Source organism: Phodopus roborovskii, unplaced genomic scaffold (genome assembly GCF_943737965.1).
Source record: "Phodopus roborovskii unplaced genomic scaffold, PHOROB, whole genome shotgun sequence".
Classification (NCBI taxonomy): domain Eukaryota; kingdom Metazoa; phylum Chordata; class Mammalia; order Rodentia; family Cricetidae; genus Phodopus; species Phodopus roborovskii.
The window spans coordinates 50,522,113-50,539,405 of NW_026126517.1; the positions used below are offsets into that span (position 1 = coordinate 50,522,113).

General features: G+C 42.7%; 1 protein-coding gene and 1 non-coding gene across 4 annotated transcripts in view; one reads left to right on the top strand and one right to left on the bottom strand.

Moving 5' to 3' along the window:
* The first annotated feature begins 3,510 nt into the window (after window positions 1-3,510).
* The window catches only part of Atosa (atos homolog A), a 67,443-nt gene continuing 53,660 nt past the window's right edge, over window positions 3,511-17,293 (top strand). Inside the window, exons 1-3 of one of the 3 annotated variants that reach the window (XM_051197952.1) lie at window positions 3,511-3,580; window positions 4,095-4,146; window positions 4,272-4,388. In XM_051197952.1, the coding sequence (XP_051053909.1) occupies window positions 4,373-4,388 (16 nt within the window). In that variant the 5' untranslated portion in view covers window positions 3,511-3,580; window positions 4,095-4,146; window positions 4,272-4,372. Of the gene's footprint in view, window positions 3,581-3,667; window positions 3,799-4,094; window positions 4,147-4,271; window positions 4,389-17,293 lie in introns of those variants that run through there. The other 2 variants (XM_051197949.1, XM_051197951.1) reach the window with 2 other exon arrangements.
* LOC127232058 (small nucleolar RNA SNORD49) lies at window positions 14,290-14,358 on the bottom strand. The gene has a single exon (XR_007835350.1). It is a non-coding gene; the product is annotated as a small nucleolar RNA SNORD49 (small nucleolar RNA).

Below are 17,293 nucleotides of genomic sequence, written 5' to 3' on the forward strand. Positions count from 1 at the left end.
GTTACCATGCAAAACTAGATTTAGACATACATTCTAATTAACTTTGCATTTTACTTCCATATACTTTGTGATGAAAAAAAGCTACCAAATTCCATATTTAGAAGCATATGTTTCTGGGCATGGTGGCACACAATCTGTAATAACATCTCTTGGGAGATTGAGAAAGAGGATCTTGGGTTCAAAACTAGCCTGGGTTACATAGCCAGACTGTGACTCTAAACAAACAAACATGCAAATAAACCCAGTATATTTGTATTTGCTTTTGTATTTGCAATTTTTGTTTTGTTTTGTTTTTTGAGACAATGTTTCTCTGTGTTACAGTCCTGACTGTCCTGTAACTCACTTTGTAGACCAGGCTGGCCTTGAACTCATGGAGATCCGCCTGCCTCTGCCTTCTAAATGTTGAGATCAAAGGCATGTATCACAATGCCCAGCCTGCATTTGATGATTCTTAAATATTCTTTCATGATAAATAATAGCTAAAGGACAATTCATGCATATGGGGATTTTGCCTGCATGTAAGTCTGTATATCATATGTGTACCCAGTGACAGAGGAGGCTCAGAAGAGTATTGGATCCCCTAGAATTAGAGTTACAGACAGATATGAGCAGGGTCCTCTGGAAGAACAGCCAGTGCTCTTCACCTTATCTTTTCAATACATAAAATTACATTTGCTATCTGAAAGCTTTTCTTAACATTTCAATTGGTTTATAATAATTTTTGTAGTATTATAAACCTTCATGCTTTAGTGACCAACCTCTGGACTTCTGACCTCTTCATCGAATGGCCCAGTTCCAGCCTAAGTCTCTTTTGTCTTCATACCTCTTTTTTGCAGGATGGGATCTCATGTCAGATAAGCATACTATGGAGTACAGCTCCAGCCCTTTCAAATATGTCTTGTTTTGGCTTGGTTTTCTCTTTGGAGTCTGTCCTGGAACTTGCTCTATAGACCAGGCTGGCCTTGAACTCACAGATATCCACCTGTTCCTGCCACCCAAGAGCTGGGATTAAAAGTGAGCACCACCACAACCCAGCTTTGTTTTTGTTTTTAAGATAAAATCTCAGCTGGGCATAGTGACACACTACTTTAATCCCAGCACTCTGGAGGCAGAGGCAGGCAGATCTCTGTGAGTTGAGGCCAGCTTAGTCTACAGAGCAAGTTCCTGGACAGCCAGGGCTATGCAGAGAGATTCTGTCTCAAAAAAAACAAAAACAAAAGGTAGACTCTCTCTCTGTCTGTGGCCTTGGTTGACCTGGAACTCATTGTGTGGTTCAGGCTAGTTTAGGCTAGTCTCAAACTTACAGCAATCCTCCTGTCTCAACCCCTGAGTGCTAGGATTACAGGTGTTCTCTCAAACTTTTTCTATTCTTGTGTATAATTACATTTATTATTGTGGAGGTGTGTGTGTATATATACATACATACATACATACATTCATTCATACATACATACATACATTCGTCTTCTTCCATCATGTAGGTCCCAAGGCTAGGGTGATAGAACTCAGGACACCAGGTTTGGCAGCAAGCACCATTTACTATCTAAGTCACTTCATCAGCCCATGATTCTGATGCCTCTTACAAACTAAGCAGGGGTGCTGGTGCTGAATCCACCTCTTGCTGCCTATTCACCCATAAGCCTTCTGCCATAGCTGTTATTTGACCCCAGCTGCTATGCTTAATTCTTTTGGATCATCTATAACTGTTCTGTCTCCCATTGCTAAGGTTAACTGAGAAGTGATTGTAGAATAAGTCAATCTTCTGTTCCCTTTTTTAAAACACAAGATATTATTAAATAATTCGCATGGGACATCTACCAGGTGTTAACGTTTGTAGCCACCATTATATCAAAGAAATCTTTCCATTGTCCAAGGGCTCACTTCTCATCCCTGAACTCTGGTATTCATCTCTTCATGATCTGTCCTGCTCAAACCAGTTTTGGAGCTAAAGCTAATAACTTCAGTTGTGCATGTTTTTTGTACATGTCTAATCTCCTAGAATTATTTACTTATTCATAACAGAAATTCCATGTATTTGATCTGAAGCAAAATAGTGATGATGATGATGGCTGAGAGATGGTTCAGCAGTTAAAAACACTTATAGAGGACCTGTGCTCAGTTCCTAGGTCACAACCTTCTGTAACTTTTGTTCCAGGATATCTGACACTCTCTTCTGGCTTCTGGATGCACTGTGTGCATGTGGTACACAGACAAAAACACAAACAAATACTCATACACATATGTATTATTGTTTTATTTCTCCTTCAGTACTAGAGATTTAAACCAGGGCCCTCTGCATGCTAGGCAAGCACCCCACCACTGATCAGTATCACAAGCCCTCACTCAAAATTATGAAAAATCAAATTAAATCTTCAATAAGTAATAGAAATAATAATGATAATAAAATTGGCAATTTTGTGCTTTATAAAAACTGTGGATTAAAAAATCATACCTCTAAAAATTTGGAAATGGAAAACTATAAAGAGAGAGGTGAGAGATAACCACAGAGATCACTTTAGTTCTTCCTGTTGTAATTCTCATATGCAAAAAAAAAAAAAAGTTTCTTAAAAAAGTATGTTTTTTCCCAATGAAACTAGAGCCTTGCAATTTTGTACTACTTCATTTGGGTTTGCCTATAATCTGAGTGGTTAATAGCTGCAGCCCTTGTTGCTTTTTTTAGCTACAGCAGATTCTTGACATCTGTTTGTGTTTAAGTGATGACACAACATCAGAACACGCAATGTCATCGTGTCACATTGTTATAGCACAACAACAAAAAAAATTACAGCTCCCCAACAATAACATGGTGTCAGAAGTGTCCGCTTGGCAATGAGTCAGTGCCTTAGAAGTTATGAGCTATTTTTAACTCAACCAGTGCTTCTGAAGCTTGGATTCTTAAGTCCTAGCAGATACGGAAAAATCTAGGGTGCAGTGGGAAGGGGCCTTCCTTGGTCCCCAAGCTCCTTTCCCTGGTGTGTATGACCCCTATCTTCCTGCCCTTGCAACATCAAACACGGGTTCCACGGAGTGGGGGGGGGGGGGAGGACTTGCGTGCACCTAGGGCTGGATTTCAGCCCTTCTGGGCCAGGCCAGCATCCCTGTGGAGGAGGAGAAACTATAATTATCTTCCCGTCTGGGGTAAGCCCTGGGGTGACAACTCCCAGGTGACCCTAGTGCCCTCGGGGCGCAGTTCCATGGCTGCTTAGGCGCGCAGCTCAGGTGACCCCCGCGGGTCCCGCGCCCTCTGAGACCCTCGCCGGGGAAGACTGGTCGCTAAACTCCAGCTCCAGGGAGCGCGGCGGCGTTGCCATAACAACCGGCGCGCGCCGCCTCGGCGGAGGAAGTGACGAGAGTGGGTTGGCTGTTGTTGGGACACGTGACCCGAGTAGTGTTTTGACAGGGCAAACAGTAAGAGAAAGAGTGGAGAGCTAGCGAGGCAGGCAGGCAAGCAGGCAGGCAGGCAGGCAGCCGGGCCGGTGGATGCGCGGGGCGCGGCGTCTCGGCGTCTGGGCGTCTCGGCGGCCGCGGGGTCGCTGCGCGCTGCGCTCGGGGAGGCGTGGCCCGGAGCACGGAGTGTGATGTGAGCGGCCGGGCGGCCGCGGAGAGCAGTGCCGGGAGGAGGAGCGAGGGGTCCCGGAGGGCGGCGAGCGGGCGGGCCATGGGAGCCGCTCCCGGGTGGGCAGCGCCACGCGTGGGTCGGCGCGCCTGAGGACATGCCCGGGCTCTGCTGCTGACCGGCTCCGGCGGGAAGCCGGCTCCCGAGGCCTCGGCGAGGCTAGCCAGAGGGAAGCCCCGCAGGTGAGGCCCCGGGGGCTGCGGGGGCTGCTGCGCCCCGGCCCCTGCGGAGGTGCCTCGGTGCCCAGAGGATACTTGACCGAGGGCTGCCTTAGCTTCTGTGGCCCGACTCTTCCTCCTCCGTGCCTGTACCTCCAGGGCATAAATAGATTCTGCTTGTGCTTCCGAGACGCTGTGTCAGAGGAGGACACCTTGGCCTGGAGAGCGCAGGGGCGGGGAACAGGGGTGCTAGGCCGGAGGACGCCGGGGGTGGCGGTGCACAGACTTAAGCTTTTTTTTTTTTTTTTTTTTTCCTTCAGACCTGCCCAGGGTTCTGTCACTGCAGTCTGCACCAGGAAGAGGCCTAACTTAGTTTTCTTGCAAGATCTGAGGGCAACACAAGACTCGATTGTTTCTTTTTTCTTTTCTGTTTGTTTTTTCTTTCTTTTCTTTTCTTTTTCTTTTTTTTTTTTTTTAATTTTATTTTGCTGTCTTAGCGTTTGGAAAACGAAGCAGAAGCCACTGAGTCAGCGGTGTGCCGGTTGGAAGAACCCACACCTGTGTTTTACAGCACCTTGGGTGGAAATTGGATGCGAAAATGAAGCCAGACCGAGGTAAATGATTTATTTAAAGTAGGGCTTGAGTTGTGTTTTGTTTGTCTGTCTCCTTTTAGAGGCGTTAACCTAATTTTTCCCAGGATCAAACTGTCCTGTGTCAGACTTGACAAACAGTTTCTGTGAAGATACCAGCTGCTGAGGAAGAAATGAGCTTATGGAGGAGTGGGCGATTAAAGTCGGACGGGAGGACCTGTTCTTAGAGAGTGTTTGGTGTGTGGGAGAAGGAAGGTGTCAGAGTAACATTTATAAGTGGCCACAGGCTTAGTATCCTTTTTTGTTTTGATTGCTCAGTTTTTTTAGGTAAAGTCAGTCCAACGTTAAAAAAGTTTCCCAACTTTTGAAACTTGAGGTTGAACTTGATAAAGAGTATTATTTTGTAATCATTAGCTGTTTTTTATTTGTTTGTTTGTTTTTAGATAGGGTTTTGCCAAGTTGTCTAGGTCGACACAGACCCCACCATGTAACCCAGACTGGCCCACCAAAGATCTTTCTACCATAGCCTCCACAGTATTGGCATTACAGGCATGTACCACTGTGACCCCTCATTGTTCATTTTTATGATCTAAGTGAATTCCAGCTGTTTTCAGAGCACCACAGTTTCCATTCTAAACCTGTATATTATTATTGTTGTTGTTGTTATTTGGTTTTTCGAGACAGGGTTTCTCTATGTAGCCCTGGGTGTCTGTAGACCAGGCTGGTCTCGAACACAGAGATTCTCCTGTCTCTGCCTTCAGAGTGCTGAGATTAAAGGCACTGCTCAGCTCTAAATCTACATTTTCAAGATTTAAAGAATAATGTGTAAACCTTGCCCCTCCCCCATCCTGATTTTTTTTTTTTTGAATGAAAAACAAGCCAACAAAGGGTGCAAAGGGTGTCACGAGCCCAGGAGATGGCTTGGTGGGTGAAGGTGCCACCAAGCCTGATGATCTTATGTTCAGATCCTGGAACCTGCCAGGTAGAATTAGAGAACCAACTCCTGAACATTGCCCTCTGACATTTATAGACAGTGTGCACACAGATTCCAAAAGTGAGTATTTACAAAGAAAAAGTATGTCACTATGTACCCCAGGCTGGTCCACCTTCTGTGGCCTCTCCTATCTCAGTCTCTTGTGTGCTGAAATTGCAGTCCCAAAATACCACACCAGCCTTATTTTGCTTTTCAAATGCTTCAAAAGAAGTTGTTTATCAGCCTTCTGATTAAGGATAAGGACAGCTTGAGTTTGATATAGTCGTAATGGCTAGGAATGAGGGCTTCTTAGTTGTGAGTGTGAGTCTAAGAAATTATGCAATAGATCTTAATCGAGTTTGGAAGGAAGGACTAGAACAGCACCATTCAAGTCTGAAGCTTCAGGATTGGAAAAAAGTGATTTATCCTCTGATGTGGATTTTCAGGAACCTGTGTGTTAAAATGATTATTTTCCTATGTATATTTTCCAAAATTATTAGAAATACAAATCGTCTGGTTAAAATATGTCTTTTGGTCACAATGTCTATTAAAATATACTAGGAAGAAGTAGGAGACAGCTGTATTTAATTTCCTGCTTTAAATAAATTTTTTAGTGTTTCGCTGTTAATTACAATAAGTTTATAGTTATGTCTGTAGACATATCACCAAGTGCTTTACTGTTTAGAGGGTTGCCTGTGTACCATGCTAAGTTTAGATTTTTAGATTACATCAGTGACTGTGGAAAAACTGTCACCAAGGTCAGAAGCTGCATCTCAGAATAAACAAGCAAATTAAATCAAAGTCACTGTCTTGGATTCTTGTTTGAAAGGTTGCTTTAAAGCCACAGCAGGTGAAAAATCGCATTTACAACTTTTAAAACTTGTTTTATCTTAGGCAAAACTGTAACTAGACAATAAAAGGTTTAGTTATGTACTGATACAAGTTAATAAGGAAAATAAACCCATTCATCAAGATTCCAGAGAAGTGAGAGTGAGTTTCTTTCCCTTGCCCCCTTTATCATTCTCAGGTAAAAAGTGAAGTAACCCCAAATACAGTGTTGTGGTTTTATTTCATAAAAACATGAAACTGTCGCTGGGAGGTAGTGGCAAATGTCTTTAATCCCAGCATTTGGGAGGCAGAGGCAGGGAGATCTCTTGAGTTGAAGGCCAGCCTGATGTACAGAGCAAGATCTGGGACAGCCAAAGATACAGAGAAACTCTGTCTTGAAAAACCATAAACAAACAAACAAACAAACAAAAAACACTTGCTGCTCTTTCAAAGAAACTGAGTTCAGGTCCCAGTACTCACATGATGGTTCGCTACCATCAGTCACCCTAATTCCAGGGGCTCTAATGCCCTCTTCTGCTCCCCTTTCTCTCCCCGCCCACCAACACACATGCACACATGCATGCATGCATGCGCACACACACATGTGTATGCACACACACACATACACACAGAAAGAGAGAGATGCTTTTTTAAGGGAAAGGGGATGCATACAGGTAATATAAATCAGTAACTAAGAGGGGCTGCTGAAAAACGCAGCTGTGTGTCACATCAGGATCTAGAGCTGCTAGGTAGGTTTGTGATTTTTCTTGGTGACTCTCAACTTCATCCACTCCACTGTTTTATACCTGCTTGTTTACCTGGTTTTATGGCCCCCTGTATTAGCAGTCTCTGTTGCTAATATACTTGCTTTTGTTCCTTCAGTTTCCTGCTTTTACTGTGTGTCCTGGAGAACTAGATGGTCCTACTTGACACCAGGTTCTTTGGAAAATGAGGGTGAATAAGAGACTCTCAGATACGAATCCAAGAACTAGTAAAGTGTGTGTTTTATGTAGAGACTTGAAACTGTTTGCTTAGGAGGGTACAGCTGTGTCCACCCTCATTTTTGAGACAAAATCTCACTGTGTAGCCCATACTTCCCTGGGATTTGCTGGGAGCTCCTCATCCTGTGATTGGGTGTGGTGATATTTGGTTGGCTGATAAAAACAGTTAAGTGGGAATCACAGGAAAATCACAATGCTTTTTTTCATTTCTTATCTTCTGTTTTTTCTCCTTTCCTGTTTTCTTTACCTTTCATAAAACATTTATGTGTTTGGGTGTTTTGCTTACATGTATATCTGTACGTCATGTGTGTACCTGCTATCTACAGAGGCTAGAAAAGGACATCAGATTCCCTGGAACTGGAGTTATATAATTGACAGGCTTATTCTAAAGCATTCAATTTGCTTTTCACAGTAACAGTTTTTTGTTTTTGTTTTTTGTTTTTGTTTTTTTATGTGTGGTTCCTTGGTTTATTATAATGGAGAGAGTGGCACAAATGACTTTAGTAACGAAATACCAGATTCTTCTACATTTTTATAAACTGGGCATTTCAAGTAGTAAAACAGAAATGCACAGGCAACTAGAACTTGCTCATTTTCTACTGGTGTTGAGTGTATACGTGTGTATCAGTTCCCTTGTATGGTGGGTATACATAGTCAACTCTGCCTGGTAAGTGGAAGCTGGAGGTTTGTTTATATACATGTTACTGCGTAGTGAATGGCTACATTCCACATAGTCAAGAGTATTTTAATAGTAGGCAAAAACATTTTTAAAGTTCTAAACAGTTTATAACATTACTTAAGTAACAATGGCAGCATAAGTCCTTGATGTCAATTGTTAGTGTGCATTCTGGAGTCAGAATCTCCTTTCTTATTACTGTGTATTCTTCTTCACATTTGCTTCTGCCTTCAAACACTAAACACTGAGAGTCATTGACACATGGCAGAAACTAAGTACATGACTTTTACCATGGGTGCTGGTATGTGTTGGTCAGTTGCAAACCGTGCTCAACAGAGGTAAGAAAGGGAGTGTGCAGGGAGCAAGTGCTGGCCTTTTACATTCTCAGCACCCAGCCTGGGAAAGTTCAGGCCCAGTCAGCAGCCTTTGTTTGTTTCATTTTTTTTTTCAAGACAGAGTGTCTCTCTCTCTCTAGCCCCGGCTATCTTGGAACTCTTCTCTTGGCTGGCCTCAAACTCACAGAGATCTGCCTGTCTCTGCCTCACAAGTGCTGAGATTAAAGGTGCACACTGCCACCAACCAGCCAGTAGCATTTAAATATATAGCAGTCTGGGAAAACATCCAACCTACAAAGATACACATTACATAAGTGGTAGTTTATTTCTTTATACCGCCACCTGCTGTTATAACTACCTTAATATCTGTCTGAGGAGTGCTGTGGTTAAGTTTTCCTGGATTATGGGTTTTTAAGTGATGTTACTTGCTGAATCCAACTGGTTAGCTACAGAGGGTTAGCTGCTCTGCCTTGGACTCAGGGATGTACAACTTAGGACCTGGCCCCAGTTTCACAAATATGGAGTGTCCATTCATCTCACCGGAAGTCTTTGCGATTTTTGTGTAGAAGTAATTAAAGCAATTCTCACATGTTATAAACAAAGTATCTTAATTTTGTCTAAGTGCTAATTCAGCTCACACAAACTTATTGAAGAGTGAAACAAACTTTAACAATAAATCACTTACTTAAATATGCTGTGTTTCAAGTTATAAACATTTTGGACATGATGTCTGATGCTTGAATAAGTGCAAACTTGGAGCTGCAAACAAAATGTCAAACAATTAGATAGTTCTTAAGTTAAAATAGGAGGAATATACTCTGTCTCTCTCCCTTTTGTTACTATTTTTACAAATTTTGTCATTACAATGGATTACAATGGCTTCGAACCTGCTTACAGAGACACAGTCCTGTTGTCTTCAAATGATGTTCTAGAGATACCTGAACTAGAAGGGAGAAGTGATTAGGTCTAGATAGTGTGGCATGGGAATCAGGTGCATTTCTTTTGTGGTGCGAATGATTCATTGCTGGCCTGTGTAAATCAAACAGCAGAAATGACAGATGCTGGAAGAAAAGAAATGCTAGCTATGTTAACTGCAGTCTTTGGCTTAATTCCCAGAGGAAGGTAGTAGAGGTGTTGATAACAGCTGATACTTGGCCCTTCCATGCGAGACCATGTTGGTGTTCTTTCAGGGATGTAGCTGTTAGCACCTTTGTTGTATAGATAAAATGAAACTAAGTCACAGAGAATTTTAGTCTCTCTATCTCTCTCTCTCTCTCTCTCTCTCTCTCTCTCTCTCTCTCTCTCTCTCTCTCTCTCTCTCTCTCTCTCTCGACAGGGTTTCTCTGTGTAGCCCTGGCTGTCCTGAAACTGACTCTGTAGAACAGGCTGACCTCAAACTCACAGAGATCCGCCTGCCTCTGCCTCTCAAGTGCTGGGACTAAAGACATGTGCCACCACTGCATGGTCAGAATTTTAGTTTCTTACACAAGGTATCCAGATAATGAAAAAGGTGAGCCCAAGTTCAAAGCAAGTTCAAGTATGTGCTTCCAGCCTCACTGGTAGCAGTAATTTACATTAAAGTATTTCAAGCTATAACTTAGTTGGTGGGGGAAATAGGCTCAAGGGAGTCTACCTGTCAAGACAGACAGACAGCCTGAGTTTTGTCCCTAAGACCACATGGTGAAGGGAGAGAACAGACACACCCTTCCCACACACACCACAAACAAACAAGTGTAGAAGCTGGGGAAACCAGCAACAGTTATCTCTGAGCTTCATGACTCTGGATGCTGCCTGTCCTCTTGACTCCAGTGTCTTTACAATAGGCTTTTTAATAAATAGAATCTTGATTTAGAATTGCCCTGAAAATTAAATTAGTTAACATACATAATGTGCTCAGAACAGCAGCTGCCACTTAGGGAGCATGCAAATGTGAGCTGCTGTTGTTGCTTTTGGACATTTTCTAAGGAGGAAACCAGGCATTTAGAGAAAGCTGGGAAGGCAAAACAAAGGGGCTGATTCAGCTCAGGCTTCAGAGTCGAGGTGATCCGCGTTAAGAGCCAGCCACTCTGTCAGTCTGTCACACACTTAATGCTGATGAGCCTTGACACATCAGGCTCTGTCAAATAATTGCTGGCTTGATGCGACTTCTGAGTCTGGGATAGCAAAGGGGTGGACAGAGAGGTACCCTATGTTTTTGCCTGTCATTCCAGTGAAAAGGAAGTGATTTAGTGGACTAAACACTGTCATTTCTCTGTCCAATGAGGAAAAAAAAAATAACCTGAAGGTAGGATTGAAAAGCTATTGTATGTGTACAGTGAATGATTTAAAATTTCATTTTTCTTCAAACATTGACAAATCCACATGTTTGAGCATCTTCTGTAAACAAGCACTGGAGACATTCAGTTGTTTAATCAAACATCATCTATATTTATTCTTTTTCTTGTTGTTTTTGCTGTTGTTGTTTCTTGAGACAACTGTGCATCCCAGGCTGGCTTCGAGCTTGGAACAGTCCTCCTGCCTCAGCTTCTGGAATGTCAGGGTCACAGGTTTCCACCACACCTGCCTTTATTTATTCTTTGGTCCCCTTTCACCTTTACATCCAATCATGGCAGTATCTCCCTTCCTTTTTGAAGCTGAGAACTTTTTAAAAAAACACTAAATTTAGAGTTACTTATTCCTAGTGATAGATGTACGCATGACGAAAGGGAAAGTACTATACCTGGAAAGGGCACCTTCTTTCTTTGCAGGAAATTCTATCCTCGCTTTGGGGAGGGGGCCGTACAGAATAGACCCTAGTATGGCAATTTACACATCTCCCAGCACTCAGGAGGCTGAGGCTGGAGAATTGTCACAAGTTCAAGGCCAGCCTGGGCTACAGAATGAGTCTGAGGCCAGTCTCGACTTCAGAGTGAGATATTACATCCACAGGTTCTCAGCTTCAAAAAGGAAGGGAGATACTGCCATGACTGGATGTAAAGATGAGAGGGGACCAAAGCATAAATAAAGGCAGGTGTGGTGGAAACCTGTGACCCTGACACTCTAGAAGCTGAGGCAGGAGGACTCTTTCAACATCGAGGCCAGCCTGGGATGCACAGTGAGACTCTGTCTCAAGAAACAAACAACAGCAAAAACAACAAGAAAAACAACAACAAAATCAGAGTAGTTGCATGCTTTTATGTCTGTAGTTTCCATTGGCTTGACTGGGCAAATACTGTGCAGTTCATAACAAACACATTAGACCCAGAGCCTGATCTCTAGGTAGACAGCTGAGGTGAACTTCCTCACAGTACCCTGTCATGCAGAAGGTACTCATCAGGTAAAATAAAACAACCTCGTTCATGTCCTCCTTTTGTTTATGCCCAGTACCACTGGCCACCTTTTTGGACCTTGGTATCACTCAGGGCCTTAGACATACTTTTTCTTTTATCAAAAAGCCCTTCCCTCCAGCATCCCATGGTGTTCCTTGTTTTTCTCCTCTAGGCTGGTATGTCATTTTTTTTTTTCTTTTCCAGAGAGGGTTTTTGTTTTTCCTGGACTGTCCTAATCTAATGTTCTCAACTCACATTAACTGTTGCTGTTGCTGTGTCTATTAAAGTAGATGTCACTTGTGCTGTGTCAGCATTCTGTGTTCCTTTGATAGTAGCATTTACCAAACTTTGTAATTAGTTATCGTTTTTCCTTTTTTTCTGTCTATAAATACATGAGGCCATAGCCACACTCGCTGGCTCATCAGTTTTGTAGATGATAGGTATACTGTAGGTACATAGCCTATACTATATGAATGGCTAGTACACACCAGTGTGGGAGAAATGGGAGCAATAGAAGGTTGTTGTTGACACCAACTGAAATTCTTCCATTTTTAGGTATTTGTTTGAGTTTTGACTTTGAGGCTATTACCATAATAATACCTGATTTTTTATTTGCAACCCCGTATTAAAATTTGACCATTCCAAAATTGGTGGAAAGAGTATCATGTCCCTCTCTCTCCAGGTCTGGGATTACAGGATATGTCCACTGTGCATGGTTTTATGCAGTGCTAGGGTTCAGACCCAGGGCTTCTTGCCTGCCTACTAGTTAGGCAGACCCTCTACCACCAATTGAGTTGCATCACCAGCCCAGCATTTTCCTACTGAAAAAAAAAAGTGTGTGTGTGTGTGTGTGTGTATGTGTGTGATAAAGTCAAGTTTAACTGAGATCAAACATTGTAAAATAAGTAGGCAAAGGCTGTTCGGTGTCAGGTGTCAGTGGTCTCTAGGTTATCTGATTAACAGGCATTCCACAAACAGATATTTGGAGAAAGCACTGATCACCTTCCCCATGCTCCATTTGTTCCTGGGAGTAAATAGGTGAACTCCCTCTTTATAGAAGGCAGGGGCAGCAGGATAGAATAGCAGGGAAAAGCCTTGAAGGATTTAGAGTTGAGATTAGGGGCCATCCTGTCACTTATTGGTTTTTGTGACGTGGGTCGAGTCCCAAACCTGTTTTCTCATCTAGGAAATGTGCTTGGCTCAGTATTGTTTCTGAGCTCAGGTGAAATGATGCGGCAAAGGACTTTGTAAGCTGTGGAATGCTATAATGGCACTCCTGCTTCACCCTGACGGTGGGATCTTTTGTGAGTAGAAGCTGAAGTGTTCCCAAGGACAGTCAGGTGCTTTGCAGTTAGGGCTACTCTCCTAATAGCAATTAACACATTTTAAAAGATGAATTAGTTCTCATTCCCAGACTTGTTCCACCAAGTCTAGAGTCAGTTGGATTAGTAAATGCATATTTAATTATACTTTTTATTTTTAAAAGTTTGAGACAATGCCACCTGGACTGGCCTTGAACTGTTTTCAGAGCCTAGATAGGATTTGACCATTGCCTCAGCCCTCATAAGTAGCTCAGGCCCAGCTTGGTTAGATGGTTTTCCAGGAGTATTAAACTGTGACCATCATTTAGTCAGATCAGTTGAACCCCCTTAGCGGTGTGATATAATGTAACAAGAGTTAAGGACCTGAAACTTGATGATCAAGTTCGGATTGAAATTCTAACTTCAGGGGCTGGCTGGAGAGATGACTCAGTGATAAAGAGCAGGACCTGGGTTCAATTCTCAGCACCCTCATGATGATTCGGTTGTCTTTAACTTCCAGGCACTCAGCATGGCTCATATAGAGTAAATAAATATAATATTCATATATTCTAATGGCAATGTTTGCCAGGCCAAAATGACCTTTAGACGGTTACATTGTCTGAGTAACAGTTCTTCGAGCTCTGACACTGTCAACCTGAAGCCTCTTGGAAAGTGAACTGAGGATTTGGCAATGGCAGGAGCCATATGCCTCATACAAGCTTGGGTGTGGGTTAGCTCACTTGGCTCACGGGTTGCAAGACCTAGCCCACGTGTGATATACAGGAAGGAATTTAGAGCTAGCTCTGGTTTTTGTTTTTCCTAGGCTATTCTGAAAAACTGAGTGTTTCAGATCCCTGTTATAAAAACTACTTTGAACAGGCACAAGAGGTCAGCAGACCTCATCAACATTGTATGCACTATGCAGACTAGAAGAGAAACCAGCATTGAGCTAGGCAGTATTTAGGGCAGATGTCACAGGAAAGGGGAAGTGGGTTAACTGGGGGCACATCCAGCTGTTTCTGGGTGGTGATGATCAGTTTAGGGTAACACTAGGGCAGAAGATGGGACTGTGGTGAGCGCTAGGAACTTGGTGGAAAATACAGAATGATGAGCTGCTGGCCAGAACTGCATTTTAGTAATTGACAGCATTGCCTAGGATCCCACAGAACTTGAACCAGGCTCCTCTCCTTCCCTAAGCTCAGAATACAGTCTTGTTTCATGGTATTGTGAATTAATAGCCGATGCCAGTTAAAACCTTTGGGGAAAGGGGCACAGTGCTGGTCATTAATGGATATTTCTATGCATCATTTTATAATTTGTAATGTAAAACATAATGCTGTGGTGGTGGTACTTTTTGTTTTTGTTTTTTCTCTCCATTAAATGGGGATACTTATTCCTATAAGGTTATTTGTGGACTGAAGTTATATGATAAAGAAGAACTATATATGTACCAAAAATGAGCAGGGAGCTATTTATTCTTTCTTGTTTGCTTTTTTTTTCCCTAGTCAGCCAGGAATAGTTACCATCAGTTATCATTTGATGGCACTTCCTAGTGGTGATCTCACCATAGCAGTTGTTTGCTTTTTTTGTTTTTAAACAGGTCTTAAGCTGGTCTTGAACTTACTATGTAGCCTTGTCGGACTTTGAACTTAAGGCTGTAATACTGCTTTCGCCTCCAAAGTGTTGGCATTACAGGCTTCACTGCCACAGATGGCACAAGAGCTATTCATTGTCTACGCATTTACACTTATATGTGTTCCTCAGACATATAGATGATTAAGTCAAGGCAATGGGAATCTAGTGGGGAAAGGGCTAGAAGTGTGGAGACCAGCACAGTAGTGATCTCATACAGCTGTGACTTGAGAGTGGGAGCATATGCAAAGGGAACCAACTGCGGGGGCCTCAGAGAAGGTCCCTCAAGGCCATAATAAAGACACAGGTGTGTGTGTGCTCACACACATGCACACACACACACACACACACACACACACACACACATACGTACCCTGCCTTCCCTGATTGTGAAATTCAAAATTGCTGTGGTTTAATGTTAGCATTAAGCTTTTTGAAGTCTTGCTAAGAAAAGTTAGGGTTATATACAACAGTATCTACGACTCTGACTTGTAATTGTTTACCCTGCAGCAGTTTGTAGTCATCTGAAATGAGCTCATAGCTGAGTCTCAGAGCTGTGTCTCTGTCAGAGTGCTTTGGGGTGACTGAAGCCAGGAAGATGGATTTAAAGGTAGGGATGGTCTTTAAGAAGATACAGCCACTCTGTTGAGACCTTTTTGTTTTGTTTTGTTTTGTTTTGTTTTTCAAGACAGGGTTTCTTTGTGTATCTTTGGAGCCTGCCCTGGAACTTGCTGTGTAGATCAGGGAGCCTCAAACTCACAGAATTCTGCCTGCTTCTGCCTCCTGAGTGCTGGGATTAAAGGCATGCACCACCACTGCCCTGATCCTGCACCTTTCCACCCTGTTGAGCTTAAGAGACACATATTTGCATAGATATAGATGGACTTTTTTTTTTTTTTTTTTTTTTTTTACAATTATGGGTTGAAATGACTCAAAGGGCATTCTAAGGAGAGAGCTGCAGTGTGGAGGTAAGTGGTGGTTTGAATGAAAGTGGTCCCATTACAGAGGGTGGTACTATTTGAAAAGATTAGGAGGTATGGCCTTGTTGGAATAGCTCTAGCTGCCTTGGAGTAGTGAGTGTGTGGCCTTGTTGGAGGAAGTGTGTCACTAGGGGTGGGCTTTGAGGTATCCAATACTCTACCCAGATCCAGTGCCTGCCTCTCTTCCTGCTGCCAGCCAATCTAGATGTAGAACTCACAGTTACCTATCCAGCAGCATGTCTGCTTGTCTACCACTATGACAGTAATGGACTGAGCTTCAGAAACTGTAAGCAAGCCCCAATTAAATGCTATCCTTTATAAGAGTTGCTGTGGTTATGGTGTCTCTTCACAGCAATAGAAACCCTAAGACAAGGTAGAAGGAAAAATCTTGGGACTGAGGGCTAATTTAGGAATAGGAGAGACTGGATTTGTTGAATGTTAAGCTATGGACTGTAAGTAAGGTTTTTCTGCCCGCCGCTGCGCCAGCCCCAATTAATACACTGAGGCTCTGTATTAGATATAATTCTGTTGGCCCGGTTACTTGTTTCTTATCGGCTAGCTCTATTTTAATTATTAACCCATTTCTGCTGATCTATGTATTTCTCTTACCGGGGAGCTGGCCGGCATACTGCTTTCTCCTGACTCTCCATCTTGGCTCCTCCTTACTACTTCCTCTTTCCTCTTTGTCTCCTAGTCCCTCCTATCTTGCTTTCCTATTGGCCAACAGTGCTTTATTATTAACCAGTATGAGAAGCATATATACATAATGGCATCTCCCATCAATGGACTCTGGGCTTAATCTGTTTGATGGTGGGCACTAACTAGTAGTATTTTGGAATGACTACAGAGAACTTTTTAGAAGAATCATTGGATTTTTTTTCTTTAATTTAGCCATAAGCAATCCTAGATATATTACTGACAGTCTCAAAATCATGTTTTAAATCTCAGAATTTCATTGTGACTTTTACTTATCAATCATTTTGCACTAATCTGTGCTTTCGGCTGAATTCTTTGTCTTCTTCATTTGTTCTACCCTTTACCTTCATTCTTTGTTTATGAACACGTAGGGTTAGTATTCTCTGTTCAGAAAGTTCTTGAGCTACTAGTGTGGTGCACAGTACTAATAATCATGTGTCTGCTAGTTTATGATACTCGTGTCAGAGCAGGAAGCTGCACTATTATTTAGATACAGGTTCTAACATGTGAGGGAGAAATACACATGGCAAGGTGGGAAGAATAGGGGTTCCTTTTCCTGTTCTAGACAATTGTCTGTGGAATTAGATGCTTTATCCTGCAACTTCCTGTGAGCCCTGAGCATGGCGGTCCCTGCAACATGGATAAGCTTTCCTTGCTGTATTGAGAGGATGGGTAGGCATGTATCTTTTTCCTTTCCCAATCACAGAAATGGTGTCACAGCAAAGCTTTAAGGAAGGAAAGCTGGTGGCCAGCAGAGGAGGCTTGTTTAGGGTAGGAAAAGCATGAAGCGGGAACTCTGAGGTTCTGGGTCTTTGTTCTCTGACTGTGTGAATAGACGACACTACCTTCTTTAGCCTCTTCATCTGATGGTTAGATGAGAGATCTTGGAGAGTGTTTCTGTGTTCATTCATACCTTCTTTCATAAATGTTTCTCTGGACATGTCTACTTGGCAATTGGAAAGGATCCAGCCAGACTATTGAGGAAGTATGTTCTCATCTTAGTAATGACTATGCAGAGTGAACACTGGTCCTGGAGGTGTACTGTGCTCTAGCTTGTCATCAACTAACCTTGACCTGTGCCTTTCTGATAGCTTAGGTGTCTACAAAGCACTCTTGAGTGGCTCTGATCAGAGAGAAAGCCTCAGGTTGCATACACAGTGGCACAGATTAAATTCCATTATGAACATATCAGGCCCTGA